The 25,130-nt window shown below is 40.8% G+C and overlaps 1 protein-coding gene across 1 annotated transcript; it reads left to right on the top strand.

Annotated features, from left to right (window-relative positions):
• The first annotated feature begins 18,493 nt into the window (after positions 1-18,493).
• fgf3 (fibroblast growth factor 3) lies at positions 18,494-20,783 on the top strand. Its single transcript, XM_076300659.1, has 3 exons — positions 18,494-19,120; positions 19,642-19,745; positions 20,117-20,783. Exons 1-3 carry the CDS (start codon positions 18,718-18,720, stop codon positions 20,459-20,461), a joined length of 852 nt encoding a protein of 283 aa, XP_076156774.1. The 5' UTR covers positions 18,494-18,717; the 3' UTR covers positions 20,462-20,783.
• The last annotated feature ends 4,347 nt before the right edge of the window (positions 20,784-25,130 follow it).

Below are 25,130 nucleotides of genomic sequence, written 5' to 3'. Positions count from 1 at the left end.
GCTGCCACCTCACTCCGCCGCCCGCCCCGCCACCTCCTTACATAAGCAGTCAGGGCGGCTCTCCGTCCAGAGGTTCCCCACCAGCGCGGCGCGGTCCCGGTGACGCCATGGCTGTGACGCCAGCGAGGCTCCCACTGAGGGATACCTCAGCTCGCCCGTGTCCCCCAGCACGTCCCCTCACCTGCGCTCAGGACCCTCCCGCCCTGGCCACAACTCTGGCCACCAAACAAACCAACAAACACAGTGAGACCCCTGAGATCGGTGTGTTGATGCCTCTTGGTTTTTGCTTAGCAAAGGGACAAGTAAGAAGTTGTTAATCATTTCAGAGTGTAGCTATCAGATCTATTGAGAGTTAATCAGTTAAATAATCTGTTGCACATGCTCAGGTGATGGGACCTTTGGTCATTAGGTGACTGGAAGGCCTGATAGTCCACCTACATCTTCCCATAATGTGCTGGCATAGATAAGCCAGCGCCTTTATTACTAGGCCCAATTACTAAGTGATATGCAGGTTGAGAACACATATCTTTTCTGTGTGTGCGTGTGTGTGTGTGTGCAAGCATGCGCACGCAAGTGTATTTGTGTGTCTGTGTGTGTCTGAGAGAGAGTAGAGTGCTCTCCTCCCAAAACCACTCAGTACGCTCACGGCCTTCACATGAATCAAACTGCATGGTAGGAGCTTGATTGCTATCAGCAAACACAAATCCCATCCCGTGTGACCTATCACAGCACCCAGCACGAGCAAGCAAAGGAGGGCTTTAAGTGAGCCCCACACTGGCTAATGAGCTGACTTAGCCCTGCTCCTCTCCCCAAACACCAGGCCCGACAGCAGCTTAACCGCTGTTTTGGTTTTCCAAAAATACTCATGGTGCTCCTAATACTCATGGTGATCATTTCACACTTAGACCTAATCACACTTACATCCACACACAAACACACACAGACAAACACACACACACACACACACATGTGTACACACATACACAAGACACATAACACACACAAACACAGTCTAAAATTAGGACTAAGGGCTGTGTGTGTAGAGTATGATGAGTAGGATGAGTCACCATAAGCACACAGCGGGCCTTTACGTATGTCCTCACGTAGCGCTGACCCACGCGGCCCTGTCAGGCCAAGAGGCTCTGTGCATTGACCTATACAACACAGCACAGACATGCAGAGGAAAGCCCTGCACCCGCCTCAGGCTGCTCCCTGGCTTCCTCTGCTTACTGCAACCCGCGATAGGGAGAGAGAGTGAGATAGAGAGAGAGAAAGAGAGATGGAGAGAGAGATGAGAGATGGAGAGAGAAAGAAAGAGATAGAGATAGAGGAAAGATCTGAGGAAAGAGTCTCCAAAGACAAAGAACGATTTAGATGTTGAAATGGTATGTCTTTGGAATTGAAAAAATGCTTATAAAAATGCTTATAATGAAACATTATGAAAGTGCTCAGTTAATCACATGTTAATCACATGTTATAAGTTGTGTTCATTGCTACATTTTATAGGTTATGCTGATTGCTACATGTTACAGGTTGTGTTGATTGCTATATGTTACAGATTGCATGAATTGCTACATGTTACAGGTTGTGTTGATTGCTACATGTTACAGATTGCATGAATTGCTACATGTTACAGGCTGTGTTGATTGCTATACTGGTATGTTACAGATTGTATGAATTGCTACATGTTACAGGCTGTGTTGTTTTCCTTCCTTGTACTTTGCTTACTTGCAGGTATTTGTTTGGCTCATATGATTAAGGAAAGGTTTCGCTGGCAATGTGCAAAGGTTCACTGCTCATGCTTAGCTCAGGTTAACTCAGTGGCTGGCTGAAGTCGCCTCTTTCGTCCATGCTATTGTGTTTGTGTACAGGGTACTACATTCTGAAGCGGTCATGCCAAAAAAAAGACACATAATAAACACAGGAGTTCTTTTATGATTTTGCAAAGTTTGAAGTTCAAAGTTTGACTTCCTTTTCTGTGTATGGTCCACATAAGGACAGATAGCCAGCGGCCTGTGACTCATGAGGCTTCTATCTTTAGAGAGAATAAGCTCGTCACATCAGCAGCCCTGGGAAGGTGGAAGTAAACAGCAGTCTTCAGACAGGATCGGTCCAGACACATCACACATAAAGGCTACACTCAAGCTCAAGAGCCAGGCAAGGTATGAAAACCTTGTCCTTGCCCATCTTAAAGGGTTTCAGATGATTGTTTATTAAGTGTGCTTGCTTGCGAAGCAGCACACTTATTGTTCTTCTTAAGTTTTATTATTAAGTGTGCTTGCAAAGCAGCACACTTATTGTTCTTCTTAAGTTTTATTATTTTTCCTGTCTCCCTAATTTTTTGTCAGCTCTAGCGCCTAGGCCCTTTGAGACAGAGACACCATTCCAACTTTAAAACGTCCGGTCAGTACCGGTGTAAGTTGCTCTCGAAGATGACGTCAGGTGGGCGTGTCGTTCGTGCGCCATATTGGATTGAACAGAAAGCGAAACTAAATTTTCACAGGTCACAAATATGGTCCGAATGCCACGAAACTTGACGTACATTATCCTTGGACCAAGCCTCACAAAAGTTACCAGAAGGATTTTTGATTTTCGGAAGCGTTTGCCCGTCACAGCCAAACGAAATCGGCAGCAAAGCTCCGAAACAGGAAGTCGTCCATATCTCAGGAACACTGTCACATATCGATACCAAATTTTGTATATGAACTCGGGACTCCAATGTGAGGGTGCATAAGCTAAAAAAAAAGAAATATTCCAAAAGTTTAGCAAACCACCCACAGGTATTTGGTAACTATCACCTTTCACCTTTGCAGTTGCACTTCAATCACGTTGCCTTCCAAGTATGCACAATGTCTCTGGGCATCCTTGCCCAATCATGAAATCCTTGCTCAGCCATGGGATAGTATGGACTTACGAACTGAAATGGCAAGGAGAACATTAGCTATTTATTGCTGACGTAGTACAGTTATTTTCACATTGACGGTATTCAAATTAATTTTTTCATTATTGTTAAATATCATTATGGGAGAGTATTATTAAAAATGTTACAAGTATGTAAATTCATATGTTTACAGGCATTTAGGTTTTACTGTGTTGTTTTGTTGTAAAGATATGCAGGGCATTCTGGGCCATGTAATAGACAAACAGTGATCGGCAGCGTTAACTTGATTTCCATACGTATTAATATGAATGTGTTTCTGTAAACCTAGGGACAATAAACAGCCATACAGTATCTGTTACAAAAACGACCTGGTAATCGCTCACTGAAGAGGAAACTCTAATAAAAAGATTGTTATCCTCAAAGCATGGGGTTGATGACACAAGCAAGAAATGTCACGTTAATGTTAAATACATCTGAACGCTAGGTGGCAACGTTGTATTACATTTCACATACATACGTTGACATCATTAGAATTATGTGAGCTTCACAAGTAAGGAAGGTGCAAATATTATGTAATTTATAATGGGAAATTATTGGAAACATTGCCTCATCCATTCGTAATCACACGTACACATTTAATACTGAAAGACCCTCATTTCGTTTATTTGATGTTGCCTAGCAACGCAGCCTTCAGAGCAAAGATTCTAGAACACGGCTTCAGAGAGACACGTTTTGAGTTTGTAGCCAAGAACCTAAAATATCGGTTTCCATGTGTATGTGCTGGATGGTGTGCGTCCTTTATGAAAGTAAGTGTTTTATACAGTTAACGTTACAGACATAATGAGTCATGTTGTAGTGGTGAACATAAATGTGCCCCTTCTGTTAGATAGATAGATAGATAGATACTTTATTGATCCCCAGGGGAAATTCAAGGTCTCAGCAGCATACATACAACACATACACATTCTTTAACAGCAGAAAGAGTAACTAAAGTATATAATATAAAAACACAACTAAGCAATAAGGACAGTAGAAGATAAAGAATATGCTAAATATACTAAAATACAAATTATACTAACTAACACTTAATACAATATATAAAAATATACTAAAATACAAATTACAAAAATACAAATTATACTAACACTTAATCTAAATCAATTCTAAAAACAGTATCCACATAGTGGTGATTAATCAATCAGAGGTGCTTGCAATGACTGAGGCAGGGACTGAGATTCTCTGTGCATAGTAAGGTATGGTAAGGTGCTCTAAGGTGCTCTGTGTGAATGAGTGTCATGGTGGTAGTGCAATGGTGATAGTGGTCATGGTGATAGTGCAAATGAGTAAGTCCAACAGTGCAACAATGCAGAAATAAAGTAAAGTAAAGTCTATATATCTATATATTTAACTATTTAAGAAAATGTATAAGTGTGGCCACAGTTCGGCTGTGGCATGGAGGGGGGGTTATGCATATGTGCTAATGTGCTAATATAGCACGCAAACAGTGAGGCATAAAGACAGTGGTACAAGTGGCTAGTGGACAGACAGTACCAAACATGGAGGGGGTGAAGAGGCAGACAGACTATGCAGAGAAGTCTATCTCTCCTCTTCCCTTAAGTGAGGCATTGAACAGTTCAATGGCCCTGGGGACAAATGACTTTCTCAGTCTGTCAGTTGTGCAAGGCAGTGAGCGAAGTCTCAAGCTGATCAGGCTCTTCTGCTTAACAATAGTGCTGTGGAGTGGGTGACACTCATTGTCCAAGATGCTGATAAGTTTGTTCAGGGTCCTTTTGTCAGATAGTGAAGTGATGCACTCCAGTTCAGCTCCCACTACAGAGCCAGCTTTCCTTACCAGCCTGTCAATTCGCCCCGCATCCTTCTTCCTTGTGCTTCCTCCCCAACATACTACTGCATAGAAGAGGACGCTGGCAACAACAGACTGGTAGAACATCCTGAGGAGCTTACTGCACACATTGAAGGACCGCAGCCTCCTCAGGAAGTACAGCCTGCTCTGCCCTTTCTTGTAGAGTGCATCAGTGTTGGCTGACCAGTCCAGTTTATTGTCCAGGTGGAGACCCAGATACTTGTAGGTGCTAACCACCTCCACATTGACCCCATCAATGTGGACTGGTAGCAGAGTGGGCTTAGATCTGTGGAAATCCGGAGATTTCTCATGTTATTAAAATGCTAAGCGGAGAAGCATGCTAAGCAGAGATTTAGTATCATTAATTTCTTGTGTGGCTAGCTATAGGGAGGAGATGTATGTTGCTAATTGGGATTTATGTTGTTTAGTGTAATGCCATGGTCATTTGATATGAGATGCTTGCACTCGTAACTTCGTCACTTGTAACTTTAGGACAGCTATTTTTTTTTACTAACAGTAATTCACGAAGCACTTTAGCCCTAAAAGTAGCACCTAAGTCTGTGACAGCTTAAAAGAAGTGGCGAGGACTCCTATCTCCTAACGCGATGTTTTGAAATGCGTCTACAGGAGCTTCCAATCACGAGGGAACTTGCATTGTAGGCATAACTAAGGGATGCAATAACACCACCAACAACCAAAACTAACCTACTCATTGTCAACATGTACATTAAATGTAACGTTTCATGTGAATCAAATTAAAATGTTTTCTTTGCAAACGTAGGCATATGGTGACAGATTAATTTAATAATGCTGCTGTGTGAATTACGGTAAGCACGAATAAGGTGGCCACTTCTTAATGGGACCCACTGTATGGAAGTGGGCTAAGTAAAATAGAGATGTTTCAAATAAGATAAGTTAATCAGAATTCTACGATATGCCCGCTTGACAACGGCAGAGATAGAACTGGCCTTTGGCCATAGCAACCATCCATTTAGAATGATTGGCCTTCATAGCAACCAAAGATCTGAGCTGTGTTGCAATGTGAGGCAAAGCATAGAAAGGTGATGAAATATACAGAGACAGGTCAAGAAATATAGTGCAATGTAGACAGTAGTATACAGTTGATTTACAGATCGTGGTTTAGAGTAATATGAAGTATTCCTTTATTCTGAGATACATAGATAGGCTACATCAATAGGCTCTCAAAACAACCCCAGGCTCACAAAACAATCCCAAGCAGACATAATGTCTTTATAGAGCAAATCCATATAGATTATTTGTCAAATAAACCAGTAAAACATAATTTGTGGGATGGAATATATAACATTCACACTCATAGCTCATATTTTTTAAAAATAAATCAGTGAAAAAGTATCCTGACAAACAAGCAGCTTTTTAATGCCTTGGTCATATTTCATAATTTCAATTCCTCTGTAGGTTACCTGATAGCCCAGTTTGAGAGGCGCAAGACACGTGACATTATTTATTTTTGCAGCCAATCACTGCTGTCATTTTATTTTATTGATTTGATCTCAGTCATAGAAGCTAAATTCGAAGGCAGGCCAAAGGTAAAATCCAACGAACCGCATTCAACCCGCAAGCCAATAGTTGAATAGCCCTCTCCTATAGCTTTTGAGATATTGCCACTGCTCCAACACTGAAAGGCACTGTTACAATGCCTGGATCAAGCCAGGTTCAGCATAGCGTATGCCAGTGTCTGCTCACGTTGGTGACCGGACCAGGGCAAGCACACTTTCGCAGTTCCCGCCGGAAATGCAGTCTAGTTATTATTATTTTTCCCGTCTCCCTAATTTTTTGTCAGCTCTAGCGCCTAGGCCCTTTGAGACAGAGACATTGTTCCAACTTTAAAACGTCCGGTCAGTACCGGTGTAAGTTGCTCGCGAAGATGACGTCAGGTGGGTGTGTCGTTCGTCCGCCATATTGGATTGAGCAGAAAGCGAAACAAAATTTTTACAGGTCACAAATTTGGTCCGAACGCCACGAAACTTGACGTACATTATCCTTGGACCAAGCCTCACAAAAGTTACCAGAAGGATTTTTTTTTTCGAAAGCGTTTGCCCGTCACAGCCAAACAAAATCGGCGGCGAAGCTCCGAAACAGGAAGTCGTCCATATCTCAGGAACACTGTCACATATCGATACCAAATTTTGTATTTGAACTCGGGACTCCAATGTGAGGGTGCATAAGCTAAAAAAAAAAAAAAACATTCCAAAAGTTTCCAGCATTTGGCAAACTACTCATCCGTTTTTGGTAACTATCACCTTTCACATTTGCACTTCTATCACAATGCCTTCCAAGTATGCACAATGTCTCTGGGCAGCCACAATGTCTTTGGGCAGCCTTGCCCAATCATGAAATCCTTGCTCAGCCATGGGATAGTATGGACTTACGAACTGTAATGGTAATGAGAACATTAGCTATTTATTGCTGACGTAGTACAGTTATTTTCACATTGACGTTATTCAAAATAAATTTTTCATTATTGTTAAATATCATGATGGGAGAGTATTATTAAAAATGTTACAAGTATGCAAATTCATATGTTTACGGGCATTTAGGTTTTACTGTGTTGTTTTGTTGTAAAGACATGCAAGGCATTCTCGGCCATGTAATGAACAGTGGTCTGCAGCACTCCATACGTATTAATATGAATAGGTGTTTCTGTAAACCTAGGGACAATAAACAGCTATCTCTGTTACAAAAACGAGCTGGTAATCGCTCATTGAAGAGGGAACTATGATAAAAAGATTGTTTTCCTAAAAGCATGGAGTTGACGTAAGGATAAGCAGGAAATGTCACGTTAATGTTAAATAGCCTACATCTGGACGCTAGGTGGCAACGTTGTATTACATTTCACTAAATGCGGGAATTAGTGTGAGCTTCACAAGTAAGGAAGGTGCAAATATTATGTAATTTATCATGGGAAATTATTGGAAATGTTATTTCTTGTTTATTCTAATTGCAAACCACACACATCCATTCGTAATCACACGTACACTTTTAATACCTTGAAAAGACTCTCATTTCGTTTATTTGATGTTGCCTAGCAACGCAGCCTTCAGAGCAAAGATTCTAGAACAGAGCTTCAGAGAGACACGTTTTGAGTTCGTGGCCAAGTACCTAAAATATCGGTTTCCATGTGTATGTGCTGGATGGTGTGCTTCCTTTATGAAAGTAAGTGTTTTATAGAGTTACAGACAAAATGAGTCATGTTGTAGTGGTCAACATAAATGTCCCCCTTCTGTTATTAGAATGCTAAGCGGAGAAGCATGCTAAGCAGAGATTTGGTATCATTAATTAATTGTGTGGCTAGCTATAGGGAGGAGATGTATGTTGCTAATTGGGATTTATGTTGTTTAGCGTAATGCCATGGTCATTTGATATGAGATGCTTGCACTCGTAACTTCGTCACTTATAGCTTTAGGACTGCTATTTAGCACTTTAGCCCTAAAAGTAGCAAGTCTGTGACAGCTTAAAAGAAGTGGCGAGGACTCCTAACTCCTAACGCGATGTTTTGAAATGTGTCTACTATTGTGTACAGGAGCTTCCAATCGCAAGGGAACTTGCATTGTAGGCATAGCTAAGGGATGCAATAACACCACCAACAACCAAAACTAGCCTACTCATTGTCAACATGTACATTAAATGTAACGTTTCACTTGAATCAAATTAAAATGTTTTCTTTGCAAACGTAGGCATAGGCATATGGTGACAGATTAATTTAATAATGCTGCTGTGTGAATCACGGTAAGCACGAATGAAGTGGCCACTTCTTAATGGGACGCACTGTATGGAAGTGGGCTAAGTAAAATAAAGATGTTTCAAATAAGATAAGGTTAATCAGAATTCTACGATATGCCCGCTTGACAACGGCAGAGATAGAACTGGCCTTTGGCCATAGCAACCATCCATTTAGAACGAATGGCCTTCATAGCAACCAAAGATCTGAGCTGTGTTGCAATGTAAGGCAAAGTATAGAAAGGTGATGAAATATACAGAGACAGGTCAAGAAATATAGTGCAATGTAGACAGTAGTATACAGTTGATTTACAGACGGTGGTTTAGAGTAATATGAAGTATTCCTTTATTCTGAGATACATCTGAGATAGGCTACATCAATAGGCTCTCAAAACAACCCCATAGGCTCACAAAACAATCCGAAACAGACATAAGGTCTTTATAGAGCAAATCCATATAGATTATTTGTCAAATAAACCAGTAAAACATAATTTGTGGGATGGAATATATAACATTTACACTCATAGCTCATATTTTTTTTAAATAAATCTGTGAAAAAGTATCCTGACAAACAAGCAGCTTTTTAATGCCTTGGTCATATTTCATAATTTCAATTCCTCTGTAGGTTACCTGATAGCCCAGTTTGAGAGGCGCAAGACGCGTGACATTATTTATTTTTGCAGCCAATCACTGCTGTCATTTTATTTTATTGATTTGATCTCAGTCATAGAAGCTAAATTCGAAGGCAGGCCAAAGGTAAAATCCAACGAACCGCATTCAACCCACAAGCCAATAGTTGAATAGCCCTCTCCTAGAGCTTTTGAGATATTGCCACTGCTCCAACACTGAAAGGCATGGTTATGCCTGGATCAAGCCAGGTTCAGCATAGCGTATGCCACTGTCTGCTCAAGTTGGTGACCGGACCAGGGCAAGCACACTTTCGCAGTTCCCGCCGGAAATGCAGTCTAGTTCTCATTCCAATTTTTTTCAGTTTCAAGGGTTGTTCTTAATATTTTGGCAATTTCTGTGATGTAGTTCAGACTCATGGACATAACTAATTGACATCAGAGGCATGTCATTCAGCTAAATTTGTCAAAGAAACCACAAATGACACAGCCAAACGATTCCCTATCAATAGGAAAGTCTCCATGACTTGGTAATATTATGTAAAAATAAACAATTAGCACAAGCATTGATCCCTTACCATATCTGGGTGGAAATGTATTTATTCAATTTAATAAAGCAGTACCTTTCTTAAACACAGGGTGGCAGTGTCCTCAAAAATCAATATCTGCTTTGGTGCAGGTTATTGTGCCTTCTATGACCATAACTTTTAATTCTTATAACTCCAAATAAATAAACAATCTCACTTTGACATGGACATGTATTGACATTTCTCCCTCTAAGCACCTCCATACCACTAGAAATAGACTGTAAGATTGTGCACCTGTTTCAAGATTAAGCAAAGGAATGGGTTATTAGACTGTATTCTGACAGGTAGCCACAAAACAGCAATATAAATAATACAATGCACATGTAGAGTTGTAGCTGTAGAAGTACTATTAGGGGAAAGTAATAAATAAAAGGGATAGACCTTTAAACATCCTCTGGTTTCAGTGGAATTATAATCTATACCCTGTTTGACTGAGATCTGCTGTATAAAACACTTCAGTAATGCATCACACTAACACTGAATTAATAAACAAATGAATTACATTAATTAAATACAGTAGTTAATGGTGAACAAACCATGACCTCAAGGTTCTTCTGACTTTATAGCACTTGTTGAAATGATTTAGCACATCAGGTACAGTTAATGAATTGAATCTCGAAGATGAATCACTGCCATCATTCCAAACTACAATCTACAAGAGGAAAAAGAGCCCTGACTCTGGCCAGGAGCCCAGGCTGAGACCTCATCACTCCCATCCTGAGACTTCCCTCAGTGAAACTCTGTCTCTCCCTGGGGCTGGGGTGGGCTGGGCTGGACAGACTGGGCCAGGGCAGGCAGGCCGGCCAGCTCACCTCCGTCCCTCTGGGGGTTACCAGGTCCAAAGAGCTCTTGTCACTGGGGCAGAACGGCAAGGACAGGAGTTACCCTTTGGAAGGGTCTGGAGGGAGTGGGTGGGGGCGTCTCCAGCAGAGCTTTTGTTCTCTTTTCAGCTCCCTGCTCTTGGTTTGGTTCATTATAGGAAGAAACTTTGGACTTTGACTGTGGTGCAGAACTAATCCGAGAAAAGTTCTTCATGTGCAAAAATGTTGTCCTCAACACAGCAGATCTCCAGATCAGACAGCCCCCCTCCACAGCACTGGGATACTGTACCACAGACACACCAGGCCACTCATGGCGCGGATAGCCTTTTCCATGCACTCTTTTCTTAGAATTCTAAGTCTCTTGAGTCTGTTTGCTTATGTTGCCTTGAGAGAGACAAACATGTCCGGATGGCAAAGTAAATTTACTTTTACACATTTGTCAGAGTATTTTTGGTGCGGACAGGCAGCAGGTGTTTTGTGGCTATTTTTGGATGAGTCTCAGGAATGTTTGGGGATGGACAAAGTGTGAAGTGTAACACTGGAAGCTAATCAAAGCCAAGAAGGCTAATGTGCTACTCAGAGGTACTAAAGCTCTTCAAAATGTCAAGCTAGGAAATATTTCTTACAAAATAATCACTTTATTGCATGTCTTGCAAAGCAATTCAGTGCGTTGCCATGGAAAACATCTGTTGTGTATCCAGACTGTGTGTGTGTGTGTTTGTGTGTGTGTGTGTGTCTGGATACAGAGCTACTTGTTGTAGATCATAATAAGTTTAGATCATGTTCTATCGGGCAGATGAAATATTCATGTACCATATGTTGGGGGGAACATCAGTCCAAGCCACTGGACGGTGCCGTGGAAAGGAGGCTTAAGCGGTGTGCACGCCACACTCCTAAAGTCAACATGCTGCGGTAGAAACTCTTACCCAACACCAGGGCTGGATGGTTGGGTTCACCAGCCTCCATTCTCCTGATTGTATCCTTTTAGTTGCAGAGCTTCCGTTCAAGCTGTGTGATGCGGCCGCTTCTGAGGTTCCCCTTTCAAAAATCCACTCCAGTTTTGAAAGTGGTCCATGAGACAGTTTTTAAAAGCCACACTTTTCAATACTGATGGATTTTCCTTTTCATTCAGCCATTTTCATGGAGTGTAGAGTTTCTGAACCTCCAATAGAAACAAAGATTGACAGAGTTAATTGAGAAGTGTATGGGTGCCCTGTAAAAAACATATAGATTTGTTCTTTATTACATTAAACCCACCTTTAAATATGAAAAGAAGCATTAATTTCAGGACCTGATACTGACATCAATGAAAATGTGTTTTTTTTTAGAAAGTACACAATGTTCACAAGAAAGTACACAATTTTCATGATTGTCTTCACCATAAGTAAACATTGTGAGTTTAGACATGAGGATCACTGAGTAAATGTCTTCTAGACATGGCATGTCTGTCTAAAGCACAACAAAAGATGAAAACAGACATCCAGAGCCCTGAAACTTTCCTCATCTCGCTTTCCTATTACGAGACTGCACTCGCTTTCCTTCCCCTGTCATTCCTATGCCATTTGTTAAGAAGGTCCCATTGCACTCATGCGTACACACATTTGTATTCATGCTCTGCTTACCTTTAAGGCAATGTAACTCTCAGGATGCTCATTGTCTTTTTCCCTGTTCCGTTTTTTTTTTTTTTTAGGTATAGTGCCAATGTTTGCGTGTATGTGCTCAGGCAAACATAATGTTGCAATATTTTTAGTTTTCTTTTGCAGCCTAGTTTCCTGATTCTTCAGAGACTATCTAAGTGACACACATCCGTTACAATGAGACGTCCATGTTCTGTAGTATAGCAATTCTGAGGCCTAACCGACAGTTCTACTAGAAGAGTGCACACAAAGGAAAATAAGAAGGACTCTGGAAGAGACTGACTGTATTCCTGCTTACAATGACACAATGCCAGATATTAAAGACTCCTACAACCACTAGATCTAATATATATGCAATTTGTTAAAGTTGATGTATGTTACGTGTGCAAGTATTATATGAGGGCCATTTCAACACTCACAGCTCTGACAGGGAGGCTACACCAGGCATGTAGCTGAAGCGTTCCGTTCCGTAAAAACTATTTTAGAAGATTGGGTCTATTTTTTTGAACGTACACACCACTATCACGTCTGGTATAGCTATAGTTCCATTGATCATAGTGGAAGCTAATTGTTGTAGCAGATGCAACGTGAACAGAGCGCTTTAGTTACACACCCGGTCTAGCCCCACTGTGAGATCTCCTGAAAACACATGGCAGCTGATTACAGAAGTGCCATATGCACTGAATGACCCAATCACTTTTAGCTTATCAAATCCTGTGCCATATAAACATACATATAAGACATACATAGTAAATAAATACATAAATAAATAAATAAATACATACATACATACACACATACATACATACATACATACATACATACATACATACATACATACAAAAAAAGAAACATACATAGAAACAAACCAACTAACAAACAAATGTTTTAATTACTGTAACAACACATGTTATAGTGGACAGACATGTCCAACAGTGTATGTACTGTATGTCTGTCTATGTTAAGAATCTAGCACTTTGTGTGACCCAGAATTCTGAGGCGAGAGCCCCTGGCGCTCTCAGGAGCTGTCAGCTCACCCACCCGAGCTATTTATGGGAGGAAGTTGGAACTGTGGGCTATGTTACATCTACTCAGGCACAGTCTCTTTGGAGTGTGTGTGTGTGCATGCGTGTGTGTGTGTGTGCGTGTGTCCATGCGTGTGAGTGCGTGCGTGTGCGCATGCGCGTGTGTATGTGTGTGTGCGTGCGTACACACATATGTTTCTGTGTTTATAACGTACCACTATTTGATATCACTTACAGTAAATGTGCTGGTAGCTCTTCATACCTGCTGTCTTTATTGAGGATTTCCTTTTGACACAATAAAACAGAGGGAGGCATTAATGGCATGTGTAGACTCTAGCAGACCTACTGTGTGACATTTAAAATGCATTCCCCACCCGTACACACACGTAAAATACACAATCAGACCTGGATATTTATCTTGGTATTTCAGTGGTTTTATTTATTTGCTTGTTTGTTTGCTTGTTTAGGAATGATAGCAAATAAAAATTACAATTTCACTATATTTTCATATGCGGTACATTTAGGAGTACATTAAACCTGTCAGTAGTGGATGTGGAAAGTGTGTGAACAATGGCACAATCCTCTCGGCTGTTTTGGCACAACATGACACAGAGATCTTTAAAGAATCTCCTGCAAAGGAAAATGCAATTGTTATTCCCACTAAAAGATTTCAAATAAGCAACATCAGTCACATTTCAAAATATTGTCATCATGGAAAACTAAAGCATCTGTAGTAACGAACAACTCTAGCGATTTAAAAATAGTGACTGTATCAGTGAATGTGGGATAAATTAAAGACGGTGGAGCTGATAAGAAACTGGAAAGGGATGGCTGTGCACCATGTGAAAGCATTTAGCTAGAGCTCTCTCTCTCCCATGGTCTCTCTCTCTCTCTCTCATTCTGCTCAAAGCCCCTTGCAAGAGCATGACGGTGGGCCGTTTGCAGGCTTTGCTCCTGACAGATGAGGCTCCTTTAGCCATTCTTAGGCTTCTGTTCCAGTTGAACATTAATTGTATGTAATTACATGAGCATTGTAACATGTGGTTTTACACAGCATGTGGTGCTTCCCAGCATGGAGCATGGAGCTCCGCTGCAACTCTCCCACGAGGGCTCAGCGAAGTGTGTGGGGCTCACATGAAAAGGGGAAAAAAAGAGGACTTATCAAGACTCGTCTCTCCATCCTGCTGCCTGCACTTGCATGATGGTGGGCTCTGAAGGATTTCAAAATGTGTGCATTGTTTGTGTAACAGGTAATAAATACCATCTGGCACGGAGAAAGAGCGAGCCTACGGCCTCCTGTGCGACCCAATCAAGGAGCATCTGTCTCCTCAGATGTGGCCAAGACGCTAACTGGAAACACATTTCTCCCAGGCCTGTGAGAGCGCTTCACAAGAGGTTAGCCCTCTGCTTAATGCCACGCACCCTGGGTTCCACCAGGCAGTTTGGTGATTCAAAATGTATCTCAAGCGGACTAAGGACATGCCATTCTTTTCCAATAACGGTGAAATTAAAAACGGATGCCTTCCTGCCTGTGCACTGTCTAATGAATTCTATTGAGTTTTCACTGCCTGTATCTCCAGCATCTCTCTTCCTGTGTGTCCTGGTGGTAGAGACGGCACGCAGATTACGTGTCACAGTCCGATTTCATGCGGAATCAGTGAGGAAGTCAACAGTGAATGAGGCTGCATCCCAATCAAAACCATACACAGATAGAAGGAATCAACTGGATCACTGCTCCTGTTTAGCTTGGTATTAACCCAGTTCAAACAGAAAATTAAGAACACTTTAATTGACTTCCCCTCCTGTCCCCTTAATGTCAAACAGGGCTCCAACAGGCGCACACAGGGCTAGTATGAGCCACCAACATCCGCAGTGTTGATTTACAACTGACATTTTAGCTCACTGGATGCATACTGTGAGTGGAATAGATTTGTGTCTGGGTGGTACAGACGGAGTCTAGCTTCAAGTCCAGTACAGCTCTAAATCCTTAAGGTGCGCACATCGATATGTCTGATCTCTAGATGCAGACTTAAACTGAACATTAGTTGATGAAATGCATGGTTATACTGACATGGGCTACCACAAATGTTCAGAAGTATTCAGTCCAAGGAAACACTGTGTGTGTTTTTTATGTAACATCATCGTTTGTGGAGTGTTCCCACAGGAAACCGTGGACTGAGACCCTTCTCTGAGATCATATTAAGCTAAAAACGTTTCAAAGAGAACTGTTTACAGTGCGCTCTGCCCTCTGGACGCGCCACAGTTTTTACCAAGACCACATTTCAAGATGTGTCTATTAAAGGCAGGATAATACGAGCCTTGGGGGGAAACACCAGCAAAGCATATTCTAAGTTGACCCGATTAGCATGACTGCACCAGGCCCAGTGCCAGTGGACTCCAAACACTCTTGTTGACATTTTCAGAGTGCATTTGCTATTATCCTATTGCTGTTTATCTTTATTTGGTGGCCCAACCGTTTAAGGAATCCTTTGCATATGAAATAAAATCTTCAAAACACTCGAAACAGAGTAGCAGGTCTAATCCGCCTCGTGCTTAAATGTGGTTTGCCTTCGACTGCCACGTTTGCCACAAATGATGCAGGTCGAGGTGTTATGTTTATAATGGTCAAGGCCGGTGGGTTCTCCCTCAGCTGTCCAGCTGGAGAAAGACCACATGGTTAAGTCGTGTCTGTGTCTGGCAGGACACACTTAACACACTCCTACCTGTCAGAGTCAGCTTTGGAGAAAGCATCACTACACCAGTGCTTCCTCTGGTTCGGGGCATATGCTTGTCTACCCCTGTTTGTTTCATAATACATTTGGAAGTTATTAGAAAAATTATTTGGTAGGAATTGTTAGATTTACTTCAATTGACTTCTAATCTAAATCTAATACACATATAACAATACAAGTAAATGTTCATAATATGGATTCTTGTTTAACATAGTGAGCTTACTGTGTTACATTGTTCAAGAAAGGACACGAGCAGCAGTTAGACCTGCCATGTGAATTAATGCCTTCTAAAACTGGATGGATCCTAATTGCAGACAAGAAGCTGGGATGCTTTGCATATAATTAGCAAAATGAGGTTTCCTCGTTTATCCATGTGTTTGTGTTAACTGTAAGGTTAATGTATATTTCCACCATGTATTTAGCACAAATACCACATTTTAATGAACCACATTGTATATGAATATGGTTTGTTGTTATTTGTAGAGACTAAACATCTCTGAGTGTGCCTTCTTCCTGTAATCTAAGAGTATTTTTATGTACAGATATTAAAATGGATTTACACATTAATGTAATTTGAATTGGTTATTTAGGCTCACTAGGAAATGAAGTGAGGTAATAAATGAATGCTGTAAAATTAAAGAACTGCTAACAATGTTAGCTTCTCCCTTCAGCAGCAGTTCTTTCAAAATGATATTAGGGTAAAGTGGCAGGTGTGATTTCCAAATGAATGTGGTCCGCTGTGAGCTGAGAGGGGAGGTTGTGACCATTCTCAATTATTTAGGATTTATTGATTACAGAAGCCATGCTTGGACATATGCCCATGGATGCATATGCACAAAGGAAGAGGGGGTGGGGAGAGAGAGAATGGGACAGGCACATGAAAGAAACAAGACAGACACAGCCCAACTGATGAACAAAATGGAGGGAGTTCCCAGTCCCTCACAACCTTCTCCAGTCCAAATTCAATTGAAATGGTTGAATCACTGGGTCATTTGTTTCATTTTTCTTCCATTCAGCCTCCAAAGGCCACCACTTCAAGTGCCAGTCTCATTTGCATGTTGTAATATTGCATTGCTTCTGCTTTCTTTGCAACGGCTACTTCAGATACTGAACAATTACACAATGCCGACACGTAAGTGGGCGAGCACAAGCGGGCCATGAGACTTTGAATTTATACTTTTGTGGCACATATGGACAATACATGTGTTCTTTTTAGTCCAGTACGTTACAAGCTAGAGTGATCAAGGTGAATGGGAACAAAAGAGGCGACACAATGATGTGTCGGAGGGGAGAGAAAGTCCCCGGCAGAATGTCAGCGCACTGTCAAAGTGGAATATGCCAGAACACTTCAAAACACTTATTGTGATTTTAATGACTTATGAGAAAGCTCTGTGAGCAGCACCAAAAGATTAACACGCCCTGCCTGCTGAGAAAGCCAAGAATTCAACATAAATTACATACAATGAGGGAGCAGGGCAAATGTATCTCACCGGTTATTTTTCACTGAACTGAAAAAAAAGAAATATTAGAAAATAATTAGACCACAAGCAGGTGTGCAAAAGTTTGAGATACTTACTAAAAATAAGTTAAATGTCCAGCAACTGGCTCAGCCTCTTGTTAAACTGTAAATGTAATTTTCTTGCTCGAGGGGAAAATAATAAATAAACAACAAAGAAAACACCTAGAGGTCCATCCAGGTGCCTAGTATGTACCTAAATGGGTAACTCCAAATAATGCATCTTGAAGGAAAGGCGTGGATGTACAGTTCAAAGCACCGAATAATCACAAGCTGTTTCACTGCCTTCTAGGAGCAGCTCACCTCCCAGTGCATTTCAGAGATTTTTTTATGTTCAGTATGAATCCCAGGGTAGAGATGCTAACATCATGCCAAAGGCCAGAGAGATTTGTAGCTAGACGATGGTGCTAATTATGAAAATTGTAACCATGATGCTGCCAGGCTGGAAACAATTTCAGCTCAAGTCATTTTGAGGTTAACTGTGGATTAGTGTTTGCTACAGCTGAGGGAAAGGGACAAGAGCTGTTCTGCACAGGACAGAATTCAAGACACTATAAGCTTAAGAGTTTTGTCCAGCATAACTATTACAATTATTTCAGATTTACAATTTTCAAAATGACATTGTACTTTCACTTGCAAAGCCAATCAACAGGCTATTCTTAATCCTTCTCCTCTCAGTTGTATAATACTGTGTCACCATAACACTGTGAGGCATTAGCCTATATTACAAGGCTGTAATATCAGGTATATTCTTTATAAGAAGCTTTTCATTATAACTTCACTTCAAAGGCAACCCCCTAAAAAGATAGACTACCAAAGACGTGCAGCTAGTTCGAATGAATATTTAATCGGTCTAAAACTCTGACTAATGTGACTAGTTGATAACATGTGGTCTTGCGATTGGTGAGACCTCTAAAAGTTTTCCCTGCCGAGAGCGCAACGCCCGTCTCTGAAGAATGGTGAGCCTTTTGGAAACTGGTGCCCTCGCACGGCTGCTGGAGCAGTGATGCGGTCTTCCGCACGCCACTGTGTGTACTGTGTAATTTCATCCAGCCTGCATTCTTATAGTTCGTATGAGAGAGACTCCTACCTTACCTTCCTTCCTTACGTAGCTGATGGATGTAATCTGGTGTATTGTTGGCCGATTTTTTCATTTCTGTAAGTTGTTGCACACAGGGAGATCTTACGACGCCCTCTCTCTTGAAATGTTATGCGGATATAGTTTATTTAGAGACATGAAAGGACGCAGCGGCGACGCAAAATCTCTTGATGACAACTGAATTTATGTTAATGCGTTTCGGACTACTTACTTTCTTCTTGGTGGAGCAAAAACTTTTCAATGGAGAACACTCAATTTTCTCAACGGAAAGGAATACGGCACCGGGCCATCCCATAATGCTATTGCTTTTACTAGTGGTCTGCCTGGGATTGCTGGATTCCGGTAAATCGAAGTCTCTGTGCCTGGCTTCAGAGAAGGCACCCTTGCTATCCTGTAACAGGGGAGAAACATGCGAGCCGAGACATCGAAGGGATGCTGGAGGACGTGGCGGCGTGTATGAGCACCTCGGCGGAGCACCGAGACGCAGAAAGCTTTACTGTGCCACGAAGTATCACTTGCAAATTCATCCTAACGGCCTAATAGATGGTACACTTGAGGAAAATAATCCTTTTAGTAAGTTACCTTACACAGTTAATTTTATGTTCTGTGCCTTGCGTGAGGTTACTTCAAAGGACCTCGGATCAATGACCCCGGATTGATTTATGGTGTAAAGCTCAGTAATTTTTAGCCCTTGCTATAAATGTGGACAAAAGCAAGACAGTAAATCAGAGGCGCAGGCTGTCTACCAAAGGGTTCCACCTATTTGTAGTCTACTTTGGTAAACAAAGTTATAAACTGGGCAACTATGTTGCAGACTGAACAGTTATCATAAAGCTTTGAGTTCTATCACAATAAAATTATATTTTAAGCACTATCACAACACTTTGAGTTGTAGTAAAACAGTGTTAGAATTGTAGTACTAGTGTCAGTGAGCAGTATGTGGGAGGGTGTGATTTTTAGCTTTCCCAGGAGAGCATGTTATTGTATTGCGGTTAACATTGTGTTGTACATTTATTTGCCATTGTACAGTATGTTGTACAGTAGATACAAGTGGTCCAGTGTATAAGTCTTGTCTTCCCTATACTTTCATCCAGGCATTCTGGAGATCACAGCTGTTGATGTCGGAGTGGTTGCAATTAAAGGTCTGTTTGCAGCAAGATATTTGGCCATGAACAACAGGGGACGACTCTATGCTTCTGTAAGTACTTGATCAGAATCAGTATTTTGGAGCATATTTTTCAACTGTGATATTTTTGTTTCATCTCTATTGTTACTTTCAATGTTGTTACATTGCTCAAGCATTTCTTGCATCTCGCATCAAACTGTTTGGGTGTGTTTTGACACAGCATTGCTCATATTTTGTGAGTAATGAGTTATTTAAAGATGAGATGCGAGGATTGTAAACACAACACTCAACATGAAATAAACCATAAAAACCTTCCTTGGTTTATGAATCATAGCCCAGTCTTTCTGACTCATGGTGTGTCTGGCATGGGAAACATATCAGTCTCAGTGTCCTCCCTTAACATGACTTCATGACATGGGGACTTCCCCCGAACGCTTTTGCAGGATTCCTTCAACAAGGAGTGCGAGTTCATTGAAAGGATGCACGAGCTGGGCTACAACACCTACGCCTCTCGGCACTACCACACCGCACCTCCACTGACCTCCAACAGCAGCATGGCCAGCAGCGGTCACAGCAGCAAGCACCGACCCACCCCCGAGAGGCTGTGGTACGTCTCCATCAACGGCAAGGGCCGGCCCCGGAGGGGCTGCCGTACGCGGCGCACCGAGAGGGCCTCCCTCTTCCTGCCCCGCGTGCTGGCCCACAAGGACCATGACATGGTGCACCTGTTTCACATCAACCGGCAGTACCGGGAAAGCCTCCTGAGAGACTTGGCCCGAGATGAGTGAAGGGGGCACATGGGCAGAGCCAGGTGGAGCAGGTGAATCACACCGACTCACGGCAGGCACCAGAGCACCACTGGAACCCATCCATCTCATCGCTAAAAGGTTCAGCGTTTGGAAGTGATGTCTGTACAGACTCTGTGTTTGGTGCAGTTTGGTGGGATTTGTCTTGAGAAACGGTGTAGTTGTTGTGGATAACTTATTGATGGTGTTCTCTGACATGAAAACTGAGATAGTATTCATACATATACATGTATACACATGTACACACTTAACAATGTAGCGAATCAACAAAAATATGTTTGTCTTTGGCGTGTATGTGGTTTTAGTAAACATGGCATTAGGCTTGTGTGTAATGCTTATTTATTACATTTCATAAATGTTTAAATTAAAAGAAAATGCTTTTTTCATGATTGAAGATTTTTTTCTGACTAATCTTTTCAGAAAGTTATACAGGTTCCTGAAGAGATAGCCAATATAAAACCAATTTATTTTTTTTAAATGTTTTTCACTGGAGGTCTGAAAAAGTATCTTTCCATAGACAGTCATCAGTAACAGTATTGTAAACACACTAGTTTAGGGAACACATGAATACACAACTGATAGTGTTTATCAAGGTCTATATTAAGTGTCATTGCACATTTATTAGCTTTAATGAACAATTTGTTAGTCTTAATCAATAGCTTATTTATTCTTGGTAAATTCTCAATAAGCGTACTATTGGTATTAATATAAGATTGTTGGTATATGCATCATCAAAATAGAGAGTTTACAGATATCTAATACACTGTCTGAATATGTGACTAGTGACAGGACAGTAACATATTCAGACAATGTAGTAGAAGGCTATAAAGTTTGTATTTTGATCATTATTATATATCCTTTATAACCTTAGATCAATATCTACTTGTTGCTTATTAAGGATTTGCCAAAAAATAACCTATTTAGTAAGAATAAGAAATTGTTGAATAAAGACCTAATAAATATGTAATGAGGCTTAATACAGACTTTACTGAGCACTAATACATAAACATATTACTTATGTATTAATGACTAACATGTTCCCTAAACCAAAATATTACTGAGTGGTAATTCACTTTCATTTCAATAAGATTATTCTTAATCTCCATTATTATTTACATCTTTCAAATTTTGCCCAACCTGTGTGATAGCCTACTATTGAACTGAAGTAATAACCTTCAGACATGGGCATTGACACAGTATTGGTTTAGCAAAAGAGGACTTTTTGTAGAAGTTTATCACACCAAAATAAATCCATTCCTCTGCTGACATGGCTCTGCCCAAGTCAAGGGCAAAGGCAAGATGTGCTAGTCCTCAGTCATGTTACTCTATACTGGAGAGGATCGTTCGCTTCCTGTCTGGAACAATGGAGTCGTCCTCTGGAGGGACATGGGAAGCTGGGCAGCCCGAAAGTCAGACCGATGTGTCATGTCCAAACAATGCCGTTCCTTTGAAACAGCCTACTAAAATGCTTTAGACAGTCAATATTTAGTTTTACCGTCAATAACAGGACACTTAGTGCTGAGCTTCCTTACGTGTGCCAGTGTTGCTCTTGTTTCAGCTTGCTGGCCCCACGGGGATAGATCTATACTACAAGATACCTCTGAAAGCAGCCAATGGGACGTTTGTCTACATTTGAGGAATGAAAATAATTGGAGGGATGCCTTGTAAAGGCAGGGTTCAGTTTGTTGTGGCTTTACTCAAATGCAATGGTGAAAACGGTAGGTTTGGGAGAATAAAAGATAGCCAGCAGATCAACTATCATATGAAGAGATGTACCCAGAGCTGTTGTCACTGGAAAATAACACAAGTGTGGAATAGAAAGGGTGTATTTAAGAACACAGGATGTAATAATGCATGTCGGGTGAATAGCCATTATATGATGCTAGAAAAATTTGAATCCTTGTTTGTTCTTATGTTCAACTTCATACCTAAAAATCAAAAGGCTGATTTTTCATTAATAATGAGACATAAAAATTACAGATCTTCATAGTATCTTCATAATATTTCATAAATCTTCAAAGTATTTCATAAAGGAAAACAACAAATTAAGAACACGCCTTCACCGAAAGCAGCTTGTGTGCAAGAACACAACATATAACATGATTGTCCACAATTTCAAAGGGCAATTGGAGAAAGTTGTAGTCTGTCATCATGACTTACAACATGCAATACCTTGTAATAAGGAATGTTGTGAACTGAACTGAACTTCTCATTTTCATATGTAGTCTACAATTCGTTCAGTCATTCACTATTCAGCCACTATTCATTGGCAGACACTGCACCCTAGGGGCTGCATAAGTGAAAGAGATTCCGTGTAATACTCTGCACTGCACCTGGGAGATGGGACTCCTGGCTGAGTATCTGATTTCCCCCCAAACGTTCAACAGTTGCATTTTCAGCATGATGAACACCAGTAAAGATGACATGAGAAAGCATATATTCTTCAAAGTGAAATAATTCAATGCTCCAACGTCCATTTTAGTCTTGCCAACAACAGATCACAGGTGGTCAGCATCATAAACACATATGTTGGTCATCTGGAACATGATGAACAGGCATGGTATGGGCACTATGGTGATATCAGACAGTAGATATGATATGCATGTGGACAGGAGCACTGCCATTCCCCTCTCATGTGTGCTCATCTAGCTGAGAAGTTACACTTTAAAGCTTCATACTTGAATACTTAGCTGCTTGATGAGTTTGATTTTTTTCTATTTCTATTTAAATTCTGCCAGGTTGTCATTTATTACGAGATATTTAGAGGCAATAGCATTGGGGATCCAAAAACAGTGTAGAGTCTACAAAAATGAACATAGGCTACTATTATCAAAGCATTCACTGTATCTCCTGCATCTTTTCATGATATGGTTCATTGGTTCCTGTTGTTTTTCTTGTCTCCCCATATAAGAAATTGAAAACTTCAACCCCATTTTACATTAAATTTGTTACATGGAACATGAACACCAGACATGGGTATTAACATGGTTTGCAATGACACTTAGGTCAAAGGAATGTAAAAAAAAAAACTTTACAAGAAGCAGAGCACTTAAAATTTTTTCTTATATTTTGTATAATCATTTTACTTTTTAGTTACATACATGCAACCTAGATATAGAAGATCTCAATTATGCGAGTTCCAAAATGTAAACGTTGCAAATCATGTCCCAGCCCAATAAACAAGCAGCAAAAGCTATGCCTGTGAAAATAATTCTCAAATGTAAGTGCATATAACATTTATTCGACCTAACGGATTTAATTAGGCTGTTGTTCATGCAAAATACGTATTTTAACACTAATAGAGATGAAGTTGAAACAGTACCATGGAGAGCGGCGGTCGCATCCCCTTTGAGCATAAGTCCGCCAATCAGAACTTTATAAATGTTTCTTAGCGGTTCTAAAATATGTTTTGTATCTGCGCACTGGCATGCCTAATCATACTTAATAGTCTTGTCCATATTTACGGTAATCGAATCACAAGTGCTCCTTTGTGCATCCCTGTCATTAGGCTATCGAAAACCTACTCACAATCAAAAGGCAGATGCGCAGCAAGCTTTAACAAATCACGACAGCTAAAGGTATTTTAGTGTGATTTAGCCTAATATTCTTTAAGTTTGTTAAGTTAAGTCATTACCCGTTGAGAGTGACTGTGGCACGGTTACAGGTTAAAATAATTCGAGGTAAACTTTAAGATCAGACCAAATTCGATATTAGCCTACTGTCGCGTTTCAAAGGCGAGTTGTGAGGTATTCAGGGTCACCCAAACGTGAACGTGAGAAAACTTTTTCAAGCGAATCTTCTGCACACTGACTAAACCTTTTTATGTATGTAATTACGAGGCATGTTCTCTTTTTTGAATGTTTTGTCTCGGCGTTATAATTATTTGCAGACAATGGGTCATCCTCCTCATAGAGGCAGATCAAAGGCGCTTTTTTGGGCTCTTGACAAAGACATTCCTTTGTATAACATCACATTAAGGCATGACTTTCTTCTTGACTGTCAGGCCTTGTCGATCTGCATTTCATTAGCCATCATCTAGTCCTGGTAATGGCATGAGTTTGCTTTCACCTCGTTTCTTTCAAGAGTGTCGTCATTTGCTGTGCCTGTGTGCCATTCAAGAAACCTACTGTCCCATCATCCAGTTGGCCTATACAGGAACACCCACAGATGTCTTAGAGGATGGTTCAAACATTAGACTACACAATATAGCAATTAATTAAAATACTGACCACAGAATTACATCCGAGAGAGACCAAATCAATGGTTATTTGATCATGATTTGTTAGATGAAAAGACTGTTTCGTTCAGCCAGTCTTTATTACGACTCTTTGATTGCAGTTGTGGGTGAACTGATGTCTTTACATTTTCTAAGTCCTCCCGCAAATCAGGAGAGGTCATCGCGGCGTGAAGCAGGTGCAAAAAAGTCTGCGTCCCACTTCACACCTCCGTGACACTCAGGTTGTGTATTATACTGTCAATAGACATTCTTTGAGCTTCAAGATCACACGTTGGCTTCAGCTCTTGAATGGAGCTTTGATGTCAGTGCTACAGCTAGGGTATTGAAAGAAAATATGTCTCAATAGGCTGTCACTATAAGCTCAGAGGTTCAATATGAGTCATTGCATCTAACTAGTATGTTTTGCTTCTGCCT

Source organism: Alosa pseudoharengus, unplaced genomic scaffold (assembly GCF_046254945.1).
Source record: "Alosa pseudoharengus isolate Yale_2024_CS ecotype anadromous, Long Island Sound unplaced genomic scaffold, YU_APseudo_1.1 YU_APseudo_1.1_scf_10, whole genome shotgun sequence".
Classification (NCBI taxonomy): domain Eukaryota; kingdom Metazoa; phylum Chordata; class Actinopteri; order Clupeiformes; family Clupeidae; genus Alosa; species Alosa pseudoharengus.
The sequence above is the reverse complement of the archived record's forward strand: the minus strand, read 5'-3'. Positions and strand labels throughout refer to the sequence as shown.

Excerpts from the sequence above, each read along its gene's own strand:
- fgf3 (XM_076300659.1), top strand. The coding sequence starts at position 18,718 with ATGACAACTGAATTTATGTTAATGCGTTTCGGACTACTTACTTTCTTC. Across the intron at positions 19,121-19,641 it reads TGAGGAAAATAATCCTTTTA|GCATTCTGGAGATCACAGCT; the intron begins GTAAGTTACCTT and ends ACTTTCATCCAG. Across the intron at positions 19,746-20,116 it reads GGGGACGACTCTATGCTTCT|GATTCCTTCAACAAGGAGTG; the intron begins GTAAGTACTTGA and ends ACGCTTTTGCAG.